At 43.2% G+C, this 26,440-nt stretch overlaps 1 protein-coding gene across 2 annotated transcripts in view; it reads right to left on the bottom strand.

Annotated features, from left to right (window-relative positions):
• The window catches only part of LOC126469967 (uncharacterized), a 552,724-nt gene that overhangs the window by 82,156 nt on the left and 444,128 nt on the right, over positions 1–26,440 (bottom strand). For both annotated transcript variants that reach the window (XM_050097392.1, XM_050097391.1), the window contains exon 4: positions 14,870–14,986. In XM_050097392.1, coding sequence (XP_049953349.1) covers positions 14,870–14,986 — 117 coding nt within the window. The remainder of the gene's footprint in view (positions 1–14,869; positions 14,987–26,440) is intronic.

The raw sequence follows: 26,440 nt of genomic DNA, 5'->3' as shown, positions 1-26,440 counted from the left end.
CTGCGAAAGGCAAAGATTCCGACTTCGAGTCTCGGTCCGGCACACAGTTTTAATCTGCCAGGAAGTTTCATTGCCAATTGTGTTTCAAGATGTTAGTCTGTTTCCGCCCCACTAAATTTAAATAATTTTATTTGCAATTGCCTTAAAGATCTCCGACTGAATTAAATATTTCATTACTTCAATTATCAATTCTGCCATAAAGATTTCTAGCTAATTAACTTGTTTTCGTCTGAAGTTATGTTGTACAAGTACCAATGTACTCGCCTGCACGGTTTGCCGTGCTGTCTAACGCACGGCTTTCCGGTCGGGAAGGAGCGCCGGTCCCTGGCACGAATCCGCCCGGCGGATTCGTGTCGAGGTCCGGTGAGCCGGCCAGTCTGTGGATGGTTTTTAGGCGGTTTTCCATCGGCGAATGCGGGCTGGTTCCCCTTATTCCGCCTCAGCTACACTATGTCGGCGATTGCAGCACAAACAAGTTCTCCACGTACGCGTACACCACCATTACTCTACCACGCAAACATAGGGGTTACACTCGTCTGTTGTGAGACGTTCCCTGGGGGGTCCACCGGGGGCCGAACCGCACAATAACCCTGGGTTCGGCGTGGGGCGGCGGAAGGGTACGGTAGTCGTCGTGGGGTTGTGGACCACTGCGGCTGCAGCGGGGACGGAGCCTCTCCGTCCTTTCTGGGTCCCCGGTTAACATACAATACAATACAATCATATAATAATGGGTCCTTCCGTCTAGATATGCACAATATATCAGATTTGTTTGTATTGAGGATCAGCTGTCAATCCCTGTACGAAGCGTAAATCCTCTGAAGCTCTTCCTGCATTTCAATACAGTTTTCTAGCGCTCCGACTTCTCTTTATCCAACATCAACCGCGAAAGGGCTCATATAACTTAAAAATTTATCTGCTAGGTCATTTATATACATTGTGAAAAGATGGCTCCGTAACACTCACTTGGGGTGAGCCCGAAGATACTTCAACGTCGGGAGATTTCTCTCCGTTAAGAATGACACGCTGTGTTCGGTTTACTAGGCTGTCTTCAGTCCAATCCCACAGCTAGTCTGATATTCCGTAGACTCGTATTTTTTTTCAGTAGGCAACAGTCAGGAACTGTATTAAGCGCGTTGTGGAAGTCTCGGAACACAGCATCAGCCTGGGCGCCAGTGTCTACTGCTTTCTGCGTCTCGTGTACGAGCATAGCGAGTTGGGTATCAGACGACGGTTTTTTCGGAATCTACAAGGGGCGTTCGATAAGTGATTGAACATAGTTTTTTTCTCAGCCAATAGTTGTGCGACATTGTGGACTATTCACACTTCAGCCCCCGTGGCGGCGCTATACGTAGCCTGCAAAATGGCGTCTGTAACGGAGGTACGTTCCGAGAAGAGAGTCTCTTTTGGCGGAAAGCCAGAGTATCACAGATAGTCATTGGCGCTTGCAGAATGTTTAGGAGATCTGACAGTGAACAAAAACACGGAGAGTCGTTGAGCGAGGCGTCTGTCATCATCGCAACAAGGTGGCGCAAACCTGTCCGAACTCCCGCATGTAGGCCGGCCGCGCACAACTGTGGCTCCTGCAATGTTAGATCGTGCTGACACTCTTATTCGTGGTGATCGACGGATCACGAACACCTCGCTTCGCAACTGGACATCTTTGTGGGTAGTGCTGACAGAGTCGTCCACCAGTTGGGGTTCACAAAGGTGTGCGCCCGCTGAGTTCTTCTCCGCCTAACAGAAGACCTTAAAAAGTAAAGAAGGACTATCTGCGCGAAATTGCTTGCGGTTTGCAATGCTGATGGTGACAATTTTTTGTCGAACATCGGCGCAAGTGATGAAACATAGGTTCATCACTTCGAACCGGAAACACACTGGCAATCCACGGAAAGGCACCACACCACCTCTCCTCCCAAGGAAAAGTTTGAAGTCGCGCCCGCAGCCGGTAAAGACTGGGCGACGTTCCTGTGGAACTCTGAAGGCATTATTCTGTTTGATGTCCTGCCTCATGTGCAACCATCAACTCTGAAGCGTATTATGCTATCCCACGCACTTAAACCGCGTGAGTCTGAAGCAAACCGCGTGAGTCTGAGGCAGACACCTATATGCACATTGGGGGAAGAAGGTTCCCCAATACACACTCTCTTTTTCTGCGGGCAATACGCGAACAATAGACACACACTACACTTAGGCTACACAGATACTGACATAGATATATACACAGCAATAAGAGACGAAGAACAATGGGCACAATTAAACGAACTGACAAACAGTATGTCAAAAACAACACATGAAGAGTACATGCGGACACGACATTACAGACATGCCTATGTGCAGCGTAACAACAATCTCCAGAGGATGGACAGCGATACCTACAGTGACAGCGAAAATAGTGACAATGAGGAGGAATAGGAGGAGGAAGCTGAGATGTGACAGCAAATAAGCATAAGGTGCTGGCGATCTAGCCAAGAAATCACCAAATGCTGTACACGTATGGGCACCTAAAGTAGTTAATACTTAGGATTAGTAATAAATAGGATAAGCAACATTATTTCTCTACTAATAACCATTTGTGTGTGTGTGTGTGTGTGTGTGTGTGTGTGAGAGAGAGAGAGAGAGAGAGAGAGAGAGAGAGAGAGAGAGACTGGCGGTCAACGGCTCGAAGAAACCATTCCGAGGTACTTACCGTCAGTCACATTCGGTGATGCTACTAACAAAATCTCTCCTCTATCCTATCTTCTTTTATATTCTTCTTAAAAAACAACAAAATTTTATTTGTATTTCAACCTTAAATTATTGTTATTTTGAAAAGTATCATTCTTTGTAAATGATGTAGATAAAACAAAAGATAGCTGTAAAAAGATGAAAAACGAAAATTGTAAGATGTACGACTTGTTTTAAACATTAGGTAACAGGTCTATAATTTGGCAATAAATAATTAAAAAAATAATACCCAAGAAAACTGAAGAAACGACTTCAGCGTGGTCGTCACCACAAACACGTAAACGAGTTTCTCCTTCTCCATGACAACGTAAGGCCACGCACAAGTCTGCACACCCGAGATAATCTCGTAAAACTTCATTGGACTGTTCTCCCTCACCCACCCTACAGCCCGGATGTCGCACCTTCCGACTTCCATCTGTTTGGCTCAATGAAGGATGCACTTCGCAGGAAGCGGTACGTGAATGGTGGCGAGGTTATTGATGCACCGAGACGTCGGCTCCGACGTCGAGCAGTACATGAGACTATACAGGCGCTCCCAGTAAGGTGGCGTGAGGCCGTCGCATTGAACGGACATTATGTTGAAAAATAGGGCTTTGTAGCCCAAAGAGTGAGGAAAATATGGTGTACTTGAATCCTGAATAAAACCAGCCTGCTTTCAGAAAAAAAGTGTTGCATTACTTATTGAACGCCCGTCGTATGGTGACTGCTGCACAGGATATTTTCGGTCTCAAGAAATTCATAATATGCAAGCATAAAACATGTTCCAAAATCCTACAACAAACGGACGTTAGCGATATAGTGCTATAGCTTTGTGCTACTGTTCGACGACCCTTTTTGAAAATGGAGAAGATTTGCGCTTTCGCCGATCACTAACAATGCTCTCTAGTACAGTTATCTTATTATTAATGGATATAATCAACTTTAATTAACGTCAAAGTGGAGTCCAAAACATTAGTCACTACCTAATTGGCACTCAACGTGGAGCTTAAAAATTACATAATTACAGCATAAACGACTTATCCAATAAGACCAGCAGCATTATCAGATTTTCCGTTAATAATGCAGTTGTCTGTAGGAACGTGTCGTAAGGAAATGCAGACAAATTTAGAACCAAGTACCACTTGTTGTGATGAGTGGTGTCTCTCGTTAAACGCAAATAAAATGAAGCAGTGCCCATAACAAAGAGAATAAACGCAATAGTACCCCACTACAAGATTAGTTTTGAAGAATGTTCTCTTTCACACACACACACACACACACACACACACACACACACACACACAAACAAACAAACAAACACACACACACACACACACACACACACACACACACACACACACACGACTACGGAGAAGAGAAAAGAACATACATTCACATGTTGGTAACACAACATACACAGAAAACAAATGAATAAACATAACCACTTTGCTGAGTGCTGCACGCAGAAGTACAGTGCTATTTATCTCGTGAAGTTTTAAGAAAGTACTCAGATCTGGATGTATTCGTCATGAGGGATTGTACGCGGTTGTTACTAATACAAAACTGTCCAAATTCAGTCTACAGATCGCTTTTCTCTGTTTCCACATACCGGTTTCGTTCGAGCTGTCCATTTTTAGCTCTATTAAAAAAATTTAAATTACAATTGGTTCAAATTATAAGAAGTTTCAAACTTGTGTTAAGAGCCGGCCGCTGTGACAGAGAGATTCTAGGCGCTTCAGTCCGGAACCGCGCTGCTGCTACGGTCGCAGGTTCGAATCCTGCCTCGGGTGTGGATGTGTGTGTTGTCCTTAGGTTAGTTAGGTTTAAGTAATTCTAAGTCTAGGGGACTGATGACCTCAGATGTTAAGTCCCATAGTACTTAGAGCCATTTTTTGTTAAGAAAGTTTTAAAATCTTTAAGAAATTAGTTAGAATACAACAGTTGAGCAAGTATTATTTTTTACAGTGACAGAGTAACGTGTGGAATTTGGGAAAGAAAGTTCACTGTCATAACTAGCCTGCTGCAGGTTTAGAAAATTCTTTAAGAAACCTAACTGGTGCAACACATACAGCGCTGAAAAGCGGCCTTTATCTGTAGAGAGTGAACTGACGTAATCCAAAAAATTGTCTTAAGTATAGCATTACAGACACTGATGTGGAATTTAATAGTATTAAAATATTTTAAAAGAACATTATAAAACACCTACAAAAATTTTCTAAATTTTTTACAAGGATCCTAACTGAAGAAAAATTTGTAACGCTCAAAAGTGCCTTCCATCGCCTGACAGAAATATGAAAGATTTTCCTAAATGTGACAAATGAAACACAGATGAGGGGATTATTATTAAAAAGTTTTATAAAACCTTAAAAAAGTCCACAAACTCTTCTCCTCTTGCCATCTGGCTTTCTTAGAGCCAGTAGCGTTCGAAAGAGCTCTCTATAGCCATAAATAATTCATATATAAAGATGTTCCTAAGCTTAACATAAATGAGGCATTTAATATCATCACTAAACTAGTTACATTAGAAAATTCCAAAAAAATATCTCCTCTTCCTTCTATTCCGCGATCTTAGAGGAGTTTCTACTGTGGCAGGCCGAACGCCCCACGCCACGATGAAGTTTCCCCGGCCGTGTCCAGTTCGCCGCTGCCAGTGTGCTGAGGGCCGCCGCAGCTGCAGAGTAAGGCTACAACATGTATTCAAAAATTTCGTAATAGCTGCTATGCATGAAGTCACTTTGCTCATTAAGTAGTTTCTTTCGGCCTTTCAGTTGGTGGGCGTAAATTTCCAGTTCCTCCAGCACATTCGTATAAAATCTTTTCGTAGATCTAGCCGCATTTCCATTTGTTCACTTACTGTGCTAACCTTATGCTAAACGATAGCAAGCGTAAAGTTTGCACAATAAGTGAAAAAATGGAAGTGCTACATACAGCTCCGAAAAGTTTTTATATGAATGAGCAGTAGCAACTGGAAATTTGGGCCCAAGTCAAAGGCCGAGAGAAAGTACTTAATGAACAAAGTGACTTCATGCATAGTAGCTGTTACGAAATTTTTAAACACATGCTATAGCCTTACTTTGGGATAGTGTAGGTCGCTGTACCAAACATTTAAAGTTCTTTTAAAATATTTTAATGCTATTAAATTCCACATCAGTTTTCCATGCTGTACTTAGGAGCATTTTTTATGAATTATATCAGCTCATGCTCTACAAATAGAGAGTGCTTTTCAGCGTTGTTATGTGTTGCACCAATGAGGTTTCTTAAAACATTTTTCTAAGGCAGCAGCAGGCTGGTGTATGGCTAGTTATGACAGTGTACTTCCAGTTCCACATTCGACAGGTTTCTCTATAACTGTAAAAAATGGTATGTTGCTCAACTGTTGTATTGCGACGAATTTCTTACAGATTGTGAAGCTTCCTAAATATAAATCTTAAATAATTTGTAATTTGAACCAACTGTAACTTAAATTTTTTTCTGTAAAAGATCCTAAGACGGGCAGTTGGCGCGAAACCGTTCTTGTGGAAATAATGAAAAACGATCTGAAGACTGAATTTAGACAGTTTTATTTAAAGTAAGTTGAAGTGGGAAATCACCAATATTGGATAAGAGAACGTGTGTTAAAAAAAGGCGAAATTTGCCAAAATTAAACGTGCAACCAATTTTCTTTCGATCTTAACCTCCGCTAAAACGAAAGAAAGAGCAGTGGTTTTTCAGTATATGCAACTAGAGGCAAGAACACGATGAGTAAAATGTACGCCACTTTTATAAGGGAAATAATACTTCTAATCTATAAATACCAAAATGTGTAGACATTTATGTATTAATGTTTTCCTAATGACTACAGAAGACGCTTTATAAATAAAAGCGAAACGTTCCCGTTGAAAAATACGCTTTAATAACTTCCAGTAAGATTAAGACGGAAAAACCAATAATAATTTATTAGTGGTGAACGTTTGGAGCACATGATATCGTAAATGTTTAGGGGTAGTGTTAAAGAAGCTAAATGAAGTGAGATGAACACAAAAAATCTGGAGGACAGATGTCTGACGTCGGCGCTCTTCATATCCAGAAAAATTTATCCTATGGCCGTTGGCTACAAAATTTCTGAAGATGGCCGCATCTAGCGAAGCATGCTGTAAAGGGAAGTTGTATGCTACTTGCGTCTACTTCACAATTTTATTTACTAACTACTGTTATGTAGGACAGTAATAAAAACGAGTAAATTAGATTTTTCTAATACATTTTCTTTATTTATTCCACTATTATATTTAAAAGCGAACGGAGGTTACTGCCCAGGTAATCCTTGTCTGTCTGTATCTACAAGAATGCAAGCCAATGTTGGTGGTGGTTTAAACCATGTATCATACAGCACATTATGACGGCATTTCTTAGGTTACATAAAGGAAACGGTCCAATATAGGGCAGTGTCCAAACCAATTAAAAGACGCAAACGTGGACTATGGAGTGAGATTACAAATAAATTCAAGAATTTTGAAAGGATGAATGAAAAAGAAACACAGTTAAATACTGTAAAGAAGTCGTTGAACGGTGTGGAACCAGAAGACAGAAGTTCAGTGAATTAGAAACCCTTGTATACCAACAATTAAAAAAAAATGACTCTGAGCACTATGCGACTTAACTTCTGAGGTCATCAGTCGCCTAGAACTTAGAACTAATTAAACCTTACTAACCTAAGGACATCACACATATCCATGCCCGAGGCAGGATTCGAACCTGCGACCGTAGCGGTGGCTCGCCTCCAGACTGTAGCGCCTAGAACCGTACGGCCCAACAATTTATTCAAGCCTGAAATGAGTTAAGTGCATTGCATGATACAGATTTACAAATTCTGGAATTGTATTATGCTACACTAATAGCTCTGCACTTAAAGGCTTCATCTGATTGGCTATTCGTTTTCAAGAGGGAATACAAAATTACGAGCAGAAAGATTACCAAAAATGTAAGTAAAAACTATGTCAATAAACTGGAAGAACTTGTAGACTGTTCGAGGGTGTTTGTTACAGCAACTAATGTCATATGCCAACAATATGAAGAAGCATATGTCATCAACACAGAGTAATCCTGTTTTAACTACAAAATGAACTCGACCCACAAGTTATCGTTAGGTGGAGAAGATGATACTAAATGTAATGTAGACCATCTGTATGCCGCTTCCCACAGTTAAACCATAAAATATGCCCTTAACAAAGCAGGATTTCTTTTACCTACATTTCTCTTATGCAAACATAAGAGAAAATGGTGTATTCGGACCACAAGTTCAGTAACTGTGCCGGCTGCTGTGGCCGAGCGGTTCTAGGCTCTTCAGAGTGGAACCGCGTGACCGCTACGGTCGTAGGTTCGAATCCTGCCTCAGGCATGGATGTGTATGACGTCCTTAGGTTAGTTAGGTTTAAGTAGTTCTAGGGGACTGATGACCTCAGATGTTAAGTCCCATAGTGCTCAGAGCCATCTGAACCTTTTTTTTTTTTTTTTTTCAGGAACAGGTGAATAGGGTACTTGCGCAAACCCCCAGTGTCATTGTGAATTGTAGTGCGTCAGGCAAAATGAAGAAAAGACTAGAGAAAGATTTTAATGAACGTGTGATTGCTCCCTACGTGAACAAATATTTTGCTGTGCTCCTTGTCAGTAATACAGGACAGAAGGATCAGGCGCTGTACAATTTTTCTGGGGGAGTAGACGTTACGCTACGACCCAGATATAATGTTGCAAACAGCTAACAGACACGTCAATGACCGAACAGACACTTCATAATTTGTGAATAAAAATGAGGGGGACACGACGTAGATTTGTGCATAGATCTCCCGATTCGCAGTCGAACACCGTGACCACATGACCGCGACACCGTGCCTCTGCGAAGTCAACGTTGCATATCTTTAGCTTAGAGCGTTCACTGTTTCTATTTTTTTCTTGTTGCACAGTTCAGTGCAATGGTTCAAATGGCTCCGAGCACTATGGGACTTAACATCTGCGGTCATCAGTCCCCTAGAACTTAGAACTACTTAAACCTAGCCGGCCGCGGTGGTCTCGCGGTTCTAGGCGCGCAGTCCGGAACCGTGCGACTGCTACGGTCGCAGGTTCGAATCCTGCCTCGGGCATGGATGTGTGTGATGTCCTTAGGTTAGTTAGGTTTAAGTAGTTCTAAGTTCTAGGGGACTGATGACCACAGCAGTTGAGTCCCATAGTGCTCAGAGCCATTTGAACCATTTTGAACTTAAACCTAACTAACCTAAGGACATCACACACATCCACGCCAAGGCAGGATTCGAACCTGCGACCGTAGCAGTCGCGCGGTTAGTTCAGTACACCTTCTTCCTGTTTTCATGCTTGATTTATGTTTAGGTTACGACGGGCTATCCAGTGGGCCACATTACCACTAAAGCGATGAGGAGTTTCCCTTGTCAGTCTAAGTTCGAATTTCTCGACCTCCGTTATCGTGTGGAAAAATGTAGGGTTGCTGATAAGAGGTCTGGAGTGCTCTAACGCGGAAACGGCTATTAGGGTGGCGGTTCTTTTTAGGTTACTGGACCTCCACCCCTCCCTGTCCCTTGGGATCAGAGATGAATTAAAACTAAACTCCGCGCGATAAGGCCCTGAAGGCTCAACGGTACCGACCGGCCGCCGCGTCACGAATTGCCTGCCGAAACAGAACATACATCAGCCCTTCTCAAAGAATACTCGATCTCGCACATCGGGAAAGAAAGTTACTATGACGTCAGTAAACTGCAGGAACATCCTTGGTAAAGTCTCATAATTAGTACCGCTTCCTAAAGGTAATAATACCTAGATAGTATTAGGTAAAGAAAAGTGGTCTCGTGACATTATTTTGAATGTCCTCTCCGAAAACTGCTTCGATCGGATAGAAAATCAATTCGTGAATCGTTAACGTAGAGAAAGGTATCAGTGGTCACAAGGCAGTTCAAAAATGGCGCCAAGCACAATGAGACTTAACATCTGAGGTCATCAGTCCCCTAGACTTAGAACTACTTAAACCTAACTAACCTATGGACATCACACACATACATGCCCGAGGCAGGATTCGAACCTGCGACCGTAGCAGCAGCGCGGTTCCGGACTGAAGCGCCTGGAACCGCTCGGCCCCTAAGGCAGTGATAGCATCTATGACGACGGGTAATTTTTGCTTATCAAGAGTGATAGGGCAAACACTGTTGAGTATCTGCGTAGTCAACATTAAATATTCAGTGCTGAGGATGAAGATGTTGACTTCAAACGGAAAAAAATTCAGAAGCATCCTTCAATGTTAGTGAACTGCTTATAGATGTTGACACTGAAATTATTGGTATTTCGGAGTACCACTTAAATAATTTGACAATTCAGAGGCGTTCTTTACCAGGATGCAGATTGGCTGGCTGTTTTTCAAGGAGTTCCTTGAGGGGTGGAGGAATGGCCATGTATGTAAAAAACAGTGTTCCGTCTGAGTCCATAGATGTATCACGGCACTGCACTGAGCAGATATTTGAATGTTATGCAGGGGCAGTTGAATTTAGTGAAACTAAACTTCGAATTATTGTCGCTTATTGGTCATCTAACTCTGATTTCAGAACATTTCTACTGAAGCTAGAGAGTGTTCTTGATTCACTTCATAGGAAGTACCAGAAATTAGTTATATGTGGTGATTTCAATATAAATTTTGTATATGATGGTGCGAGAAAACGGATGTTGGTAGATCTCCTAAATTCATATGATCTGATGCAGATTGTCTTTTTTCCAACTAGGGTACAGGGGAACAGTAGCACAGCCATAGACAATATTTTTAATCATTCTTCATTACTAGATGGGCATTTGTTAGCAAAAGGGTGAATGGCCTTTGTGACCATGATGCACAAATTTTAACACTAAAATGCTTTTGTACTCAAACAAATGTCACATATAGTTACAAACTGTGTAGGGAAGTTAATCCAACAGCAATAGAGAGTTTTTTAACCCTTGTCAAGGAACAAGAGTGGCAGGATATTTTTAGTGCCGTTAACATAGATGACAAATATAATGCTTTCCTTAACACATTTCTCATGCTCTTATAGAGTTGCTTTCCATTAGAACATTCTAAATGGGCTACTACCAGTTATAGGAAGCCCGGGTGGCTGATTAATGGGATAAGGCTATCATGTAGAACAAAGCGGGAATTATATCAAAATGTTAGAAGTAGTCACAACAAGCCACAGTAGCCCATTACAAACAGTACTGTAAGGTGCTTAAAAATGTTATTAAGAAGGTAAAGAGTATGTGGTTTGCAAATAGAAAAGCTAATTCAAAGGATAAAATTAAAACCATATGATCAGTTGTGAAAGAAATGTCTGGTTAGCAGCACAAGGTCGACGATATAGTCAGTTCGTAGTAACAATATTTCTGTTACTGGTAAATCAGATATATGCACAGTATTTAACAATCATTTTCTGAGCATTGCTGGTGAATTTGCCAAGAAAGTTAAATGTTAGGAAAACCAGATGTCAAACTTATATTGGTAGGGAGAAACTTAAGAAAATGTAACGAAAGAAGTGGTTTACAAAACACCTGTCCGAGCGATTCTTGAGTATTGCTTATCACTCTGGGACCCTTACATGTAAGACTAGTAGAGGACTGAGAGAAGATCCAACGAAGAGAGGCGCGTTTCGTAACATGATCGTTTGGTCGGCTCGAGTGCATTATGGAGATGCTCACTCGAGCTAATATAAAGCTTTACTTACTATCGCTCTGCTCAGGCACCATTTGCAATTGAACAGGTTGGGTCGGAGGGGGGGGGGGCAGGTCTCAATGGTTCCAGAAGTAGGGGAAAGTCGGGAAAGAGTACGCACTTAGAATTTAACCGCTCATATCCAGTAGATGAGAAGATTAAATCGAACTTTTCGTATAAGAAATTATTGCTATTTGGGAACAACACACATCAGTTGCAGCTGCCTAACCTTTTACATAAACCTTAAATATCAACATATGTAAGATGATTTTCGTTCGTACTCCTAGCCGCATCGTCTGGTAAGAGTAGAAGACACTTAGTCAAAGCGTGTGCACTAACATATACCACAAGAAAATTCACCTTGTCTTTCATAACCGGTGAATTCTTCATGTCACCTTTGGGAGTCATTACCACACTTCATCCAGTCTTCCACGATAGTCTCCCTGTAGATTTCACCACACTCTGCGTAATTCAAAACATCGGATCCCACCTTGGATTTGGACCAGGTTGATCCTGAAGATGAACTCCAGATTAGCCCTAGAGATTCTGCGTTGTTGGTACTGTTGTTTTGTCTCTTCTTGGTTTTGTCAGATTTAGCTTGTTCATCTCAGAATGCATTTTTCTCGGATTTTTTTGACACTTTCTTCTTTGTTGTGGATCGATTATATTTTGGCAGTGGGTAAATACTGGATAGGCCTACGCCTTTTCATATATCAGCCCTCTGAACTTCATTTGAGTTACGTTCTTGGTTTTTCCTTGGTGACTGCACAGTAAATCATCTGTCACTGAGGAGCAGCAGTTGTTCGTGGGCTCCTGTTAATCTCCTTTGCTTTCTTGAGTTGTTAGAAATTCGGCTCTCTCAGTGATTTCTGATAGAGCAAAGTCTTCTGCTGTGGAGACATCCGATTTGAACGGGAGTACTCCAGTTCAGTCGAAGGATTTCTCAGCTGTTTGGATTGCGGCTGCTTTAGATGATGATGATGACATTTGATTTCTGGGGCGCTCAACTGCGCGGTCATCAGCGCCCGTACAAAGTCCCAAGTTTTACATAGTCCAATTTTTTTTACACAATCCAATCTAGTCACTGTCACGAATGATGATGATGACGACGAAATGATGAGGACAACACAAACACCCAATCCCCAGGCAGAGAAAATCCCCAACCCAGTAGGGAATCGAACCCGGGACCCCGCCCGCATCTCGTGGCCGTGCGGTAGCGTTCTCGCTTCCCACGCCCGGGTTCCCGGGTTCGATTCCCGGCGGGGTCAGGGATTTTCTCTGCCTCGTGATGGCTGGGTGTTGTGTGATGTCCTTAGGTTAGTTAGGTTTAAGTAGTTCTAAGTTCTAGAGGACTGATGACCTCAGATGTTAAGTCCCATAGTGCTCAGAGCCATTTAAACCATTATCTTACTGAAATTTAAGCCCAGGATGGCTTGCCGTGAAGGTCAGCAAAACAGGGCGTAGAATATTGTCGACATACCGCTTTCGTGTAAGGGTGCCGCGGATAACAGTCTAAGGGTCATGAAAATAAATGGCACCTCAGACCATCAATCCTCGTTGTCAGGCCGTATGGAGGGTGACAGGTCTTCTCGTATTAGTAACCGCTAGAAACGAAGAGGGAGGGGTGTTGAGAGTACGCGCCTAGTCTTTCCCGCTGTCACAACGTACTCTTAATCGATGAGCCACGGAGTTGAAAAAAATATCACAAATGGCAGTCTCTGCTTGGTTCCGCTGTCAGTTGTATTCACGTGCTACAACCACTAAACCTGACGGAGCTCTTCAAGATTACATGCGATGGCGTCAATATCCACTGAAGAGTCAAAGAAACTGTTACTCCTGCCTGATATCCGTGTAGCGCCCCCGCTAGCACGCAGAAGTGCCGCAACACGACGTAGCATGGACTCGACTAATATCTGAAGTAGTGCTGGAAGCAACTGACACGATGAATCCATAAATCCGTAAGAGTACGATGGGGTGGAGACCCTTTCTGAACAATGCGTTGCTAGGCATTCGAGATATGCTCAATAAAGTTCATGTCTGGGGAATATGGTGGCCAGCGGAAGTGTTTAAACTCAAAAGAGTGTTTCTGGAGCCACTCTGTAGCAATTCTGGACGTGTGGGTGTCGCATTGTCCTGCTGGAATTGTCCAAGTCCGTCGGAATGCACAATGGACATGAAAGGATGCAGGTGATAACACAGGATGCTTACGTACGTGTCACCTGTCAGAGTCGTATCTAGACGTATCAAGGGTCCCATATCATTCTAACTGCACATTATTACAGAACATCCACCAGCTGACAGGCAGGGTCCACGGATTCATGAGGTTGTCTCCGTACCCGTTCACGTCCATCCGCTCGACACAATATGAAACGAAACTCGTCCGACCAGGCAACATATATCCAGTCATCAACAGTCCAATGTCGGTGTTGACGGACCAGGTGAGGCGTAAGGCTTTGTGTCGTGCAGTCATCGAGGATACACCAGTGAGCCTTCGGCTCCTAAAACCCATATCGATGCTTTTTCGTTGAATGGTTTCCACGCTGACACTTGTTGATGGCCCAGCTTTGAAATCTGCAGCAATTTTCGGAAGGGTTGCACTTCTGTCACGTTGAACGATTCTCTTCAGTCATCGCTGGTCCTGTTCTTGCAGGATCGTTTTCCGGCCACAGCGATGTCGGAGATTTGATGTTTTACCGGATTCCTGATATTCACGGTGCACTCGTGAAATGGTCGTACGGGAAAATCCCCTCGTCCTCGGAGATGCTGTGTCCCATCGCTCGTGCGCCTACTACAACGCCTCGTTCAAACTCACTCAGATCTTGCTAACCTGCCATTTTAGCAGCAGTAACCGGTCTAACAACTGTGCCAGACACTTTTGTCTTATATAGGGGTCCGCAGCTCGTGGTCGTGCGGTAGTGTTCTCGCTTCCCGCGCCCGGGTTCCCGGATTCGATTCCCAGCGGTGTCAGGGATTTTCTCTGCCTCGTGATGACTGGGTGTTGTGTGCTGTCCTTAGGTTAGTTAGGTTTAAGTAGTTCTAAGTTCTAGAGGACTGATGACCATAGATGTTAAGTCCCATAGTGCTCAGAGCCATTCTTATATAGGTGCTGCCGACCGCAGCGCCGTATTCTGCATGTTCGCATATCTCTGTATTTGAATACGCGTACACCATCATTACTCTACCATTCAGACATCTGGGATTACACTCGTTCGGTATGAGACGTTCCCAGGGAGGGGGCAGGGGGTTTCACTGCTGTCCGATCCGCACAATAACCATGGGTTCGGTGTGGGGCGGCGTTGGGGTGGGTGGACTGCTGTGGTCTGTTGTGGGGTTGTGAGCCACTGAGGGCTACGGCAGGACGAATCCTCCCCGTCGTGTATGGTCCCCAGTTTAATACACAATAATACACACACAATACATGTAGACGTAACTAATAGTAATGTTAATTTAGGTACTCACCATTCATGTAATACATGTTCCCATGGTCCACGTAGCCGTTCGTGTACACGTATTGCTCTTCAGGAACATTCACCAAACCGCACCGCTCATTTGGAATTACTTCTTCGCCAATCTGCGCTGCAAGAACGAAAAACCACCGTTAGCGGAACACAGAGATTCCTATAATATTAAATACCATTCTATGATTTAAAACTATGCAAAATAACCTTTAGGTTTCTATGTCCCCATCGAGCGATGAAACAGCAATGGTTTTGTACGTAAGTATACAAAAATACTAAACAAGGAAGAAATACAGCATTACACATCCTGAAAAAGAACTTTTCAGCTAGATACATTTTACGGAGAACGAAAGTTTTACTACAAGCTTGTCGTGGAGGATCTTGAAGACAGAACTAAGGCCAACACCAGTTTAAAAAGAAATAGTCATTTACAAGACAAAGCAAAATAATACAACGTGAACATCTTTGAACAAAAAAAATCGTAATTTTAAGTGGGCGTAGCTTTCAGTTCGCTTATTTCCCTGTTTTATTTCCTTTCTTTTAAACGTTTACTTATGTACTCGTTACCGTGCTTATTTACTGCCTCGGTCCAGGTGGCAGCACCTGCTACAAAATAAAACATCTCCTCGCCTCAGCGACGAGGTATTATTCAAGGCATCAGCAGCTGCAGAAGTTAGTTGCTTTATTTACCAATAAATGCAAGTCCGCCAACAGTAGAGAACAGTGCAGATTAATATGATGAATCATTCGCTATTGGGAGAGGCTGCATCCCACATACATCACACAATCAGGACGGATAAAATGCTACACCGCTGCGTAACAAATGTTACTTCTTAATTTAATTGTGTTGCCTTCGTGATACTCTTATCTTTTACTAAGCTCTGGTTGCAGTTTTAATACATTACTCAGCTGTACTGTGATATTGCTCGCCACCAAAGCTAACTGCACAGCTAGGAGGTAAATCATTTTGTTCTATCACATATTCTTTCATTAGTTCCTAAGTACTCTTCTCCATTCCGTAAGCACTCACGACCTCGGGACGTATTACAGAGTGGTTGTAATTAAACTTTCGCTACTTGGGTCAGTGTAGACGGAAAACTATTTACCGTATGTGTACCCAACTATAAAGGAATGATGTCCAGAACGTACGCTGCAGGATTTGCGTTGTTAGTAGTTCAAAATGGTTCAAGTGGCTCTGAGCACTATGGGCCTTAACATCTGTGGTCATCAGTCCCCTAGAACTTCGAACTACTTAAACCTAACTAACCTAAGGACATCACACACATCCATGCCCGAGGCAGGATTCAAACCTGCGACCGTAGCAGTCGCGCGGTTCCGGACTGAGCGCCTAGAACCGCTAGACCACCGCGGCCGGCGTTGTTAGTAGTGTGTCATGACTTGCTGTCAGGCGCCGGTACCTGTACAGTGACTCAGGAGTGAAACACAAGCATCAGTGTGCATTACAGCTGCAGACAGTCAGCATGGGTCTGGACAAGACGAGCAGGTCCTTATTCGTAAAGTTGTTTTACCAAAACAACAGCAATAGTACTCGCGAGTATCGACGCATTAAAGGAATACGGAGAGGTCCTCTTTCCGCATCGGGGTTGAAGAGCATGGTTCGGAAACTCGAATTAAGTGGCGATTTGAGAATTTTTCCTGGGAGAGGCGACGGCCAGTTGTGCACAGCGCACAAGCTGTGTTACGACAGTTCTACGTTCCATGGTCCACCGCTCGAAAAGTGCTGTTTAATAATTAATGTCGTGTGACTAGGGCCTCCCGTCGGGTAGACCGTTCGCCGGGTGCAAGTCTTTCGATTTGACGCCACTTCGGCGACTGGCGCGTCGATGGGGATGAAATAATGATGATTAGGACAACACAACACCCAGTCTCTGAGCGAAAATCTCCGACCCAGCCGGGAATCGAACCCAGGCCCTTAGAATTGACATTCTGTCGCGCTGACCACTCAGCTACCGGGGCGAACGAAAAGTGCTGTGAACAGTTGTGAAATGTTACCTCTAGTGTGGTGTCGTGGATTCAGATGGTGGTAACTTTGAGCAACGTTTGTAACATGGAACGTAAACGTGGTACGCAGTTAACAACAAATATAACCCTTTCATGTGGATATTAAAATGTGTTTCTTTCAATGGTTTATTCGTTATTTCTCTTCCGAATGTCTCTACAAATGTTTCCACAAAGTTTCATTGTCCTGCAATCCCTCGTTTTCCATAGGCGCCCTCTCATGTAGCGAAAGTCTAGTTACAACCACCCTGTACGTTGGAGTGAGATTGCCAATTTTTTGAGCCGTTGATATGAAAGACTTTACTAAGAGACTCATTATGGAGAAAGATGTGAGTGATGAACAGGTTACTTACAGTCTGTGTCAAATGTTACCAGCATTATCGGACATTGCATCAACGGCTGGGCCTTTCTAATAAAAAGAAATATAATAAATTACTAGCAATATTCCAGACGAAAAGTGAAGACAAGGTGTATATTATTAAAGTTTCGTAGTCTTTTGAACCGCTTCGTGAATGACTTATATTAAAGAGATTACAGGTATTGGTAACGCATAAAAAATATCTTCTATTCAATGAGACACTTTTAACGCATGGGAACATACCTTGCCTAGTTATTCATCTGACATCAAACCCTGAGAACCATCTTTATGAGAGATATTTAAGTACCGAGGTGGGGCCGGCCGGAGTGGCCGAGCGATTAAAGGCGCTACAGTCTGGAACCGCACGACCGCTACGGTCGCAGGTTCGAATCCTGCCTCGGGCATGGATGTGTGTGATGTCCTTAGGTTAGTTAGGTTTAAGTAGTTCTAAGTTCTAGGGGACTTATGACCACAGCAGTTGAGTCCCATAGTGCTCAGAGCCATTTGAACCATTTGAACCGAGGTGGGGTTCCTCTTATTTCCTCAGCGCAATGTGCCAAGCTTGGAGCCCCTGCATAAACTAATCCTCTAAAATACTAACAAATGTAATGTCCCCGCCGGCCGCTGTGACCGAGTGGTTCTAGGCGCTTCAGTCTAGAACGGCGCTGCTGCTACGGTCGCAGGATCGAATCCTGCCTCGGGCTTGGATGTGTGTTATTTCTTTAGGTTAGTTAGGTTTAAGTAGTTCTAAGTGAAGGGGACTGATGACCTCAGATGTTAAGTTCCATAGTGCTTAGAGCCATTTGAACCATTTTGTAATGTTGTAATGTCCCCACCTGATGAATGATCCACCACATATTTATTTATTGTTCTCTTTATTTTCACAGGTTGGTTCCGAATGTTTGAGTGAAAGTAACTTGCTCGTGAAACTATTCACCCGAGCTTACATAGCGAAAGAGTTCATTTCGGTTGAACGTAATGACCAGGCCGTTGTTTGAAATCCAATAGTGTTCCCATCTAAGTTTGGACAGTTATTGACGTATGAATGGACAGTTACCCTGTTGTAGTATTCCACCACTTGGAATGGACGCTTAAGGATTAAAGATTAGCCGGCCCGGGTGGCCGAGCGGTTCTACTCGCTACAGTCTGGAACCGTGCGACCGCTACGGTCGCAGGTTCGAATCCTGCCTCGGGCATGGATGTGTGTTATGTCCTTAGGTTAGTTAGGTTTAAGTAGTTCTAAGTTCTAAGGGACTGATGACCTCAGCTGTTAAGTCCCATAGTGCTCAGAGCCATTTTTGATTAAAGATTGGCTCCTTTTCACCTTTAACATGTTCACGCCGGCGCTGAGAATTGTGTTTCTCGCTGTGGGGCAGCGGGCATATTCATGCTTTCCTTCAGCTGGCTGTGCTGCTTTTTCTGTTTCTCGTCGTAGGACAGTCAAAATGTTCAAATATGTGTGAAATCGTATGGGACTTAACTGCTGAGGTCATCAGTCCCAAAGCTTACACATTACTTAACCTAAATTATCCTAAGGACAAACACACACATCCATGCCCGAGGGAGGACTCGAACCTCCGCCGGGACCAGCCGCACAATCCATGACTGCAGCGCCTTAGACCGTTCGGCTAATGTAGGACAATCATCATATTCAAACGCTCTAGGCTGCTATTTTAATATATCGACCTCTTATTTTGAAACTGGTAGAAGTCCAGCCTTTTAAAACAACGAAAAAGCACCTAAAATAATTTGGCCCAAAATTAACCACAAATTATGAGAATGCTCTCTCGTTGAAGGGGCACACAAAATTGTATTCACAGCTGTTCGTTGTGCCTGGCTTATAGGTAATACATCGTAGGTTCTCATACAGCTGGTAGCATAATGTGTAGAGTCGAGCGTGAGCCACCAGTGGTACACGCCACACGGTGAGAGGGTCTAGCGTGAGCCACCGACGGTACACGCCGGCGTGAACGTGTTAAAGGAACTCACTATCGACTGACATTTATAGGAAAACTAGTGGACCACTTGCGAGTTGCAACGCAATATGACTTATATTTACAGTATCAGCGACAATTTACCCAATACCGTACTAACTATCAGGATTATGGCCTCATGACGTTTGTCCGATACCATAACACTTGTAATATCGAAACAACCCTTGAAGATTCACATCCTCTAAAGTCGACAGGACGGCTTCACGAGTACAACTGCCTGCTCCGCTGTAGTATTCCTAGAACCACTCTGATGAGTTTTCAGCTTACATATCCCATAGAAGCTAACTTTAATTCCTAGTGGTGTGAGAACCATTGTTAGTGGCTTGATAGAGCCTTCATACAAAACCGTCCAATTATCGTTAGCGACGACAGCATCTGCGTTTGACCAGCATTCTACCCAAAGTGGGTCGCGAAGTTTTCAATGGTGTATTTCTGACACAAAAGATCAATAGTGCATGGAGGACCACTGAATGTCCAACAGTTTGTGATATTATTAGTCCAAATTCGATCCCCGTAATTTAAGCTCTCACGTAAAGAGCTTAATCTATATTGGATGTAAACAAACCAGTCAAAATTCGGTTTATCAACATTGTATATGATTTATTTTTATTTACGTCCATATAGAAGGTGTACTTACAATGTTTTCCAGTATTTAGTCCAACATTCACGATTACTAAAGTCTATCAGGGTTTCCGTGACGTAGTCAACTCGAGTCACCACATTGATGAACATTTAAACTGGAAGAAATACATTTGGAACTCCGAAACAACTTAGTTCAGCCCCATTTTCATTTCCAACCAATGCAAATATGGGAAAGCACATATCAGTAAGTTGAAATATATTCCTTAATTTCATTCAGTAATGTCATGTGGAATAATGTTCTGAGGTAACTCATCTTTAAGATAGCTCAAAAACGTGCTGTATGAATAATATGTAGTGCTCAAGCACAATCATCTTGTGAATATCTGTTTAAGGAATTAGGTATTTTGACTACCCATAGTATATTTATTCCCTCAAGAAGTTGGTTGTATATAATCTACTGCGGTTCAAAATGAACAATAATATACGTAATAACAATTCCAGAAAGAAAATGACAGTCATTACTCCACATTAACGTTGTCTTGAGAAGAAAAAGGGATTCACAATGCTGCTCCCAAATTTTTTGATCACTTACCGAATGATATAAAATGTGTGACATACAAGAAAGTTAAATTTGAAAACAAACTGAAAAAGTTTCTCATTCACAACTCTTTCTATCCCGCAGGCAAATTTCTATTTATGCAATGTGCAAAAGGTGGTGGCTAGCAAATAATAACTCATAACTGAATTTTAAAAAAATAATTATAAATGGTCAGCATGTAACCATATTTGCATATGAATATGTAACGTGAATGTGTAAAGTGACTTATTCCACACCGTTACGATCAATCATACAAATGATCCATGAAACACCAAACTAACTACACTACTGGCCATTAAAATTGCTACACCACGAAGATGAGGTGCTACAGACGCGAAATTTAACCGACAGGAAGAAGATGCTGTGATATGTAAATGATTACCTTTTCAGAGAATTCACACAAGGCTGGAGCCGGTGGCGACACCTACAACGTGCTGACATGAGGAAAGTTTCCAACCGATTTCTTATACACAAACAGCAGTTGACCGGCGTTGCCTGGTCAAACGTTGTTGTGATGCCTCGTGTAAGGAGGAGAAATGCGTACAATCACGCTTCCGGCTTTGATAAAGGTCGGATTGTAGCCTATCGCGATTGCGGTTTATCGTATCGCGACATTGCTACACGCGTTGGTCGAGATCCAACGACTGTTAGCAGAATCTGGAATCGGTGGGTTCAGGAGGGTAATACGGAACGCCGTGATGGATCCCAACGGCCTCGTATCACTAGCAGTCGAGATGACAGGCATCTTATCCGCATGGCTGTAACGGATCGTACAGCCACGTCTCGATCTCTGAGTCAACAGATGGTGACGTTCGCAGGATAACAACCATCTGCACGATCAGTTAGACGACGTTTGCAGCAGCATGGACTATTAGCTCGGAAACCACGGCTGCGGTTACCCTTGACGCTGCATCACAGACAGGAACGTCAGCGATGGTTTACTCAACGTCGAACCTGGGTGCACGAATGGCGAAACGTCATTTTTTCGGATGAATCCAGGTTCTGTTTACAGCATCATGATGGTCGCATCCGTGTTTGGCGACATCGCGGTGAACACACATTGGAAGCATGTATTCGTCATCGCCATACTGGCGTATCACACGGTTACACGTCACGACCACCTCTTGTTCGCACTGACGGCACTTTGAACAGTGGACGTTACATTTAAGATGTGTTACGACCCGTGGCTCTACCCTTCATTCGATCCCTGCGAAACCCTGCATTTCAGCAGGACAATGCACGACCGCATGTTGCAGTTCCTGTACGGGCCTTTCTGGATACAGAAAATGTTCGACTGCTGCCCTGGCCAGCACATTCTCCAGATCCCTCACCAACTGAAAACGTCTGGTCAATGGTGGCCGAACAACTGGCTTGTCACAATACGCCAGTCAGTACTCTTGACGAACTGTGGTATCGTGTTGAAGCTGCATGGGCAGCTGTACCTGTACACGCCATCCAAGCTCTGTTTGGCTCAATGCCCAGGCGTATCAAGGCCATTATTACGGCCAGAGTTGGTTGTTCTCGATACTGATTTTTCTGGATCCATGCACCCAAATTGCGTGAAAATGTAATCACATGTCAGTTCTACTATAATATATTTGTCCATTGAATACCCGTTGATCATCTGCATTTCTTCTTGCTGTAGCAATTTTAATGGCCAGTAGTGTAACTACATCCCAACACGTTATGCAGTGCCGAAAAATACTGTAATACCCTCTAGGATTGGTGCACGTTGAGATGTTGTACTGTTAGTAATTCATTTGCTACGTTTACTGGCATTCCCATGGCGCGCAGGAGCTTGTCTGTGCACCCTCTGTTTCTTCCCCGCATACAATAACTGTGACGAGTTTAGAAGTGACCATTGATTAAAACTTCAAGTCTACGGTACAAACATACCCCACCGACGAATACGTATTCCTGTTGAGAAACTGCAGCCATTTGAACGAGATCGCATTGTGGGTCTGCGATAAGCCATATGGACACATCGACGGACTGCTGCACATATTGGGCACAGTGTCTCTTATGTGTGGTTGTTTCCATCAGTGGTCTATGGAACATTCGCACACCTGCAGACCAGGTTCTGGACTTCTGCGTAGCACAGAATTAGGCCGAGTCTGACGCGTATAGCTGCCACTTGGTCTCAGGCGCCATGTCACGGATTGCGCGGCCCCTCTCGCCGGAGGTTCGACTCCTCCCTCGGGCATGGGTGCGTGTGTTGTTCTTAGCATAAGTTAGTTTAAGTTAGGTTAAGTAGTATGTAAGTCTAGGGACCGATGACCTCAGCTTTTTGGTCCCTTAGTAATTCATACACATTAGAACATTTTTTCTGACGCATATTTCGAGCAGCGGCGGCCGACCGAACATCAGCCATGGAAGAAATTCGGGCACATGTTGCACCTATTGTGATGCCGAGGAACATTGGAATCCGTCTGCTTGCAGTAGGACTAATGTCACCTGCGTCTCTGGCCAGGCAGCCACCGACACCACGACACTCTTAAACATGGCTACTCTGGCGTCGTGAAAGACTCGACTAGAGGATGGAATGACGCTCTGTCGTCTTCAGTGATGAGGGTAGGTTTTGTCTTTATGCGAGTATTGGACGTACAGGCGTATGGCGTAGAGCTGGTGAGCGGACTAGTGAGTTGCATGCGTTCACGACACGCAGATCCCGCCCCAGATCTCATTGTGTGGGAGGGCACCAGTTACAACTCGCTGTCACATTTTGTGTTTCTACATGGTAAAGTAGCCATTGCCCGCTACATTGCATGCGTTGTTATGCCCGTGATACTGCCATTTCTTCGACTGTGAGGTGGTGTGGCTTTTCAGCAGCGGCTGCTGGTATGGATTGTGCTCTTGTACGTATACAACAACTGCTCTGGCCAGAAAAGGCTCCAGATCTATCGTCAATGGGACACACAGAAGTCATGGTGAAGTGGGAACTTACTCGTTCCCCAGAGTCTGCGAGAACCATTCCCGAATTGCAACAAAGTTTACAACATGCTTGGGACAGTCTGTTGCAGGCTGTCATTCAGCGTATAATCATTTGGATGCGAGAACACACTCCTAGGTTGCTGCCAGAGGTGGATACGTGGTATACTGATGCGACTGTTTGGGTATCCATTATTGTGACATGTTAATTTCATTTGGTCTGAATTTATCACGTACTCCTACAATGATCAACTATTTCTGGCACATCCTTTGTCAATAAAATGACTTTAAATTTGTGGGTGTTGCATTTTCACCGGCAGTGTATGATTTAGTTTTATTTTCGTCAATGTATAAGGTTTAACTACAATGTTTTACTGTATTTAGCCCAATATTCGCAACCACTAGAGAGCATCTGGACTTTCCGTGACGTAGTCATTTCGTGTCACCGTGATATAATCCCAGCTCACAATACGGTGCTCTGTTTCGAAGGGGGGAAGATTAGGGCTTCATGTCCCGTCGACGACAAGATCATCATAGGCTGGACGAGGATGGGAACGCACATTGTTCGTTATCTTCTGGAAGGTGCTTACCTGAAGTGATTTAGGGGAACCATATAACACCTAAAATCCATATTATGGAAGAGATCATGAATCCCACTCCTCCCAAATTCGAGCACAATACCTGAATTACTGTGTCACCTCTCACGGTAAATTTTTTGTTTCGCTGTACAACATTCATCGTGGAGATTAAGTGTTCCCCCCACTTGAAGTGGGAAATAATATGACACCACAGTCGTAAACTTCTTTAGCACGTAAGCCTGGCGGCCAGATTTATTTAAATAAGGTTTAATTCTTTCACCTGCTGTCTCTATGGAAACAATCTCAAGATGTTGAATGGCACAATTTGTTGACATTGGTTCACACAACTAGAAAATTGTTAGTATTGTCAAATAAAAAATCTAGAAGTTCTTGAATTGATGGTTTGGTAGCAGTCGTGAAGTGTGAGATAAAAATTGTACTTCAGTCTTACAGTGTGATTTAGCTGCTCCTACCGATGTCGTTTTATGCAACCCGCAATATTTTATCTGGCTTTGAAGAACCACGCGCAAGATTTTCTTATTCTCTCGCTCGCTTCGTGCTTAGTCCTATAGAAAAAATGTACAAGACCTTTTTGTAGGAAATTTAATGTAGTTAAATTTTGTACTTGGATATGTTTTCGCTGGAGGCCACGGTTTTTCGAATGAATCAAGAAAAACGCACTTCCATCCCCACTGATCCCTCATCAGTCAGGATTTCTAGTATGTTGTTCGTGGCACTACCTTCTACTACTGTACATGAATTTCCGACTACACGAACTAATCCCGATATTTGATCTTTTTTGGTCTCTGTTGATTGGGATTTTACGCCACCAGCATAGCTAGTTATTTCGTTAACATTATTAATTTAAACGTGTCCGTGAGGGCAATGAAAGAAAAAAAACTTCTTTTGGAAACGTTACCCTAAAACTAATTATCTTACCAATTCGATCCAAACTTAACCCTTACAAATGGTTCAAAGGGCTCTAAGCACTATGGGACTTAATATCTGAGGTCATCTGTCCCCTAGAACTTAGAACTACTTAAACCAAACTAACCTAAGGACATCACACACATCCATGCCCGAGGCAGGATTCGAACCTGCGACCGTACCAGCAGCGCGGTTCCGAAGCGCGTAGAACCGCTCGGCCACAGCGGCCGGCATTAACCCTTACAAGTACATTAATTTCGTAATCCGAAGGTTCTATTACAACACTGTCATCGTGTATTTTACGCTGTTAAAATTCAAAAAATGTTAAATAAAATTTACACAAACGTCAGTCTTACAACTTGTAAGCGTTCGATTAACCCGGTGGCGTAATAAGGCCAGTCAGTGAAGACCAAAAAAGGTCGAATGTGGGAAATAATCCGTACAGTTGCACGTTTTGGTACAGTGACAGTGACAGTGACAGAAGGGAGTGCCATGAACGACACACTAGAAATTCTGACCGGTGGCGCTGAGGTGCGAGTGGAGGTGCGTTTGAATGTCACTTTTGTACGTTTCTCTTGAATAGCTCGAGAACTACAGCCTCTAGCGATATCGTATCCCAGTAAAAAAATTAACTACGTTGAATTTTTTTCAAAAAGGTCCCGTTCATTTTTTTTCTATAGTAATAACAGATTGCGCGTAGCGAGCAAGAGAATATGAAAATCTCGCACGTTTTTTGAAGAGGCAGACATAACATTGCAGGTTGCAGAAAACGACATCGCTAGTGACGGGTAAATCACCATCTTTATTAACTCAAAGAGATAACGCAGAACGTGAACTTTGTCTTTTCGATGAATACAATGTAGATCCGCGAGGCACTTTAACTGCATCATATTCACCTAGAATTACGTAAAGGTTCTTGAAATATCGAGCGAGCCAGTTCCAGGCACATCCCTAAAGAAATTTACATTATTCGAAGCTTCTTACTGTTAACGGCCTAACATCTAATACCTCAAGTCTAACTAGGGAAATCTTGACTTCCGGTCCCTATCTACAGAAGCGATAAATTAGTTTTAATACGAAAAGTATGAGGCACTGATGTGGGACAGACTATGCATGTGACAAATTTATGCAGCCATTACCACGTTGTCAGGACAAAAATAGAAAAACGCAGAGTGTTGTATACATTTGTTGGCCCGATGTCAACGTGGCCGCATTACTCTTGTCTCTTTATAAACGCAACATGTTAAGGACCATTTTTCTCGGAGCTCCAACATTATTAGGGAACTTTCCTCCATTGGATCTCTGCCAAAAAATTTCATTGTGAGCGCTGGTCTACGTGTTTAACCATCCCAAAAACGTTAACTTCACGGAAACAAGTCGATGGCGTAAGAAACCGATGTCAAATTTATAACGGTATGGAGGAGGTTATAGCATAATGCGACGATGAAAAATTGAGGAAAGCGTTTCAAAGTGTATTACTGAATATCGTAGTGGTGGAAAGACTTATTACAAAATATCAGTATCACCTGGATGCATTTTAAAAGTTGTTGAATTGTGATGTTGTTGGGCGTCTAAGGAATATACACAG

This window comes from Schistocerca serialis, chromosome 3 (genome assembly GCF_023864345.2).
Source record: "Schistocerca serialis cubense isolate TAMUIC-IGC-003099 chromosome 3, iqSchSeri2.2, whole genome shotgun sequence".
Lineage (NCBI taxonomy): Eukaryota > Metazoa > Arthropoda > Insecta > Orthoptera > Acrididae > Schistocerca > Schistocerca serialis.
The sequence above is the reverse complement of the archived record's forward strand: the minus strand, read 5'-3'. Positions and strand labels throughout refer to the sequence as shown.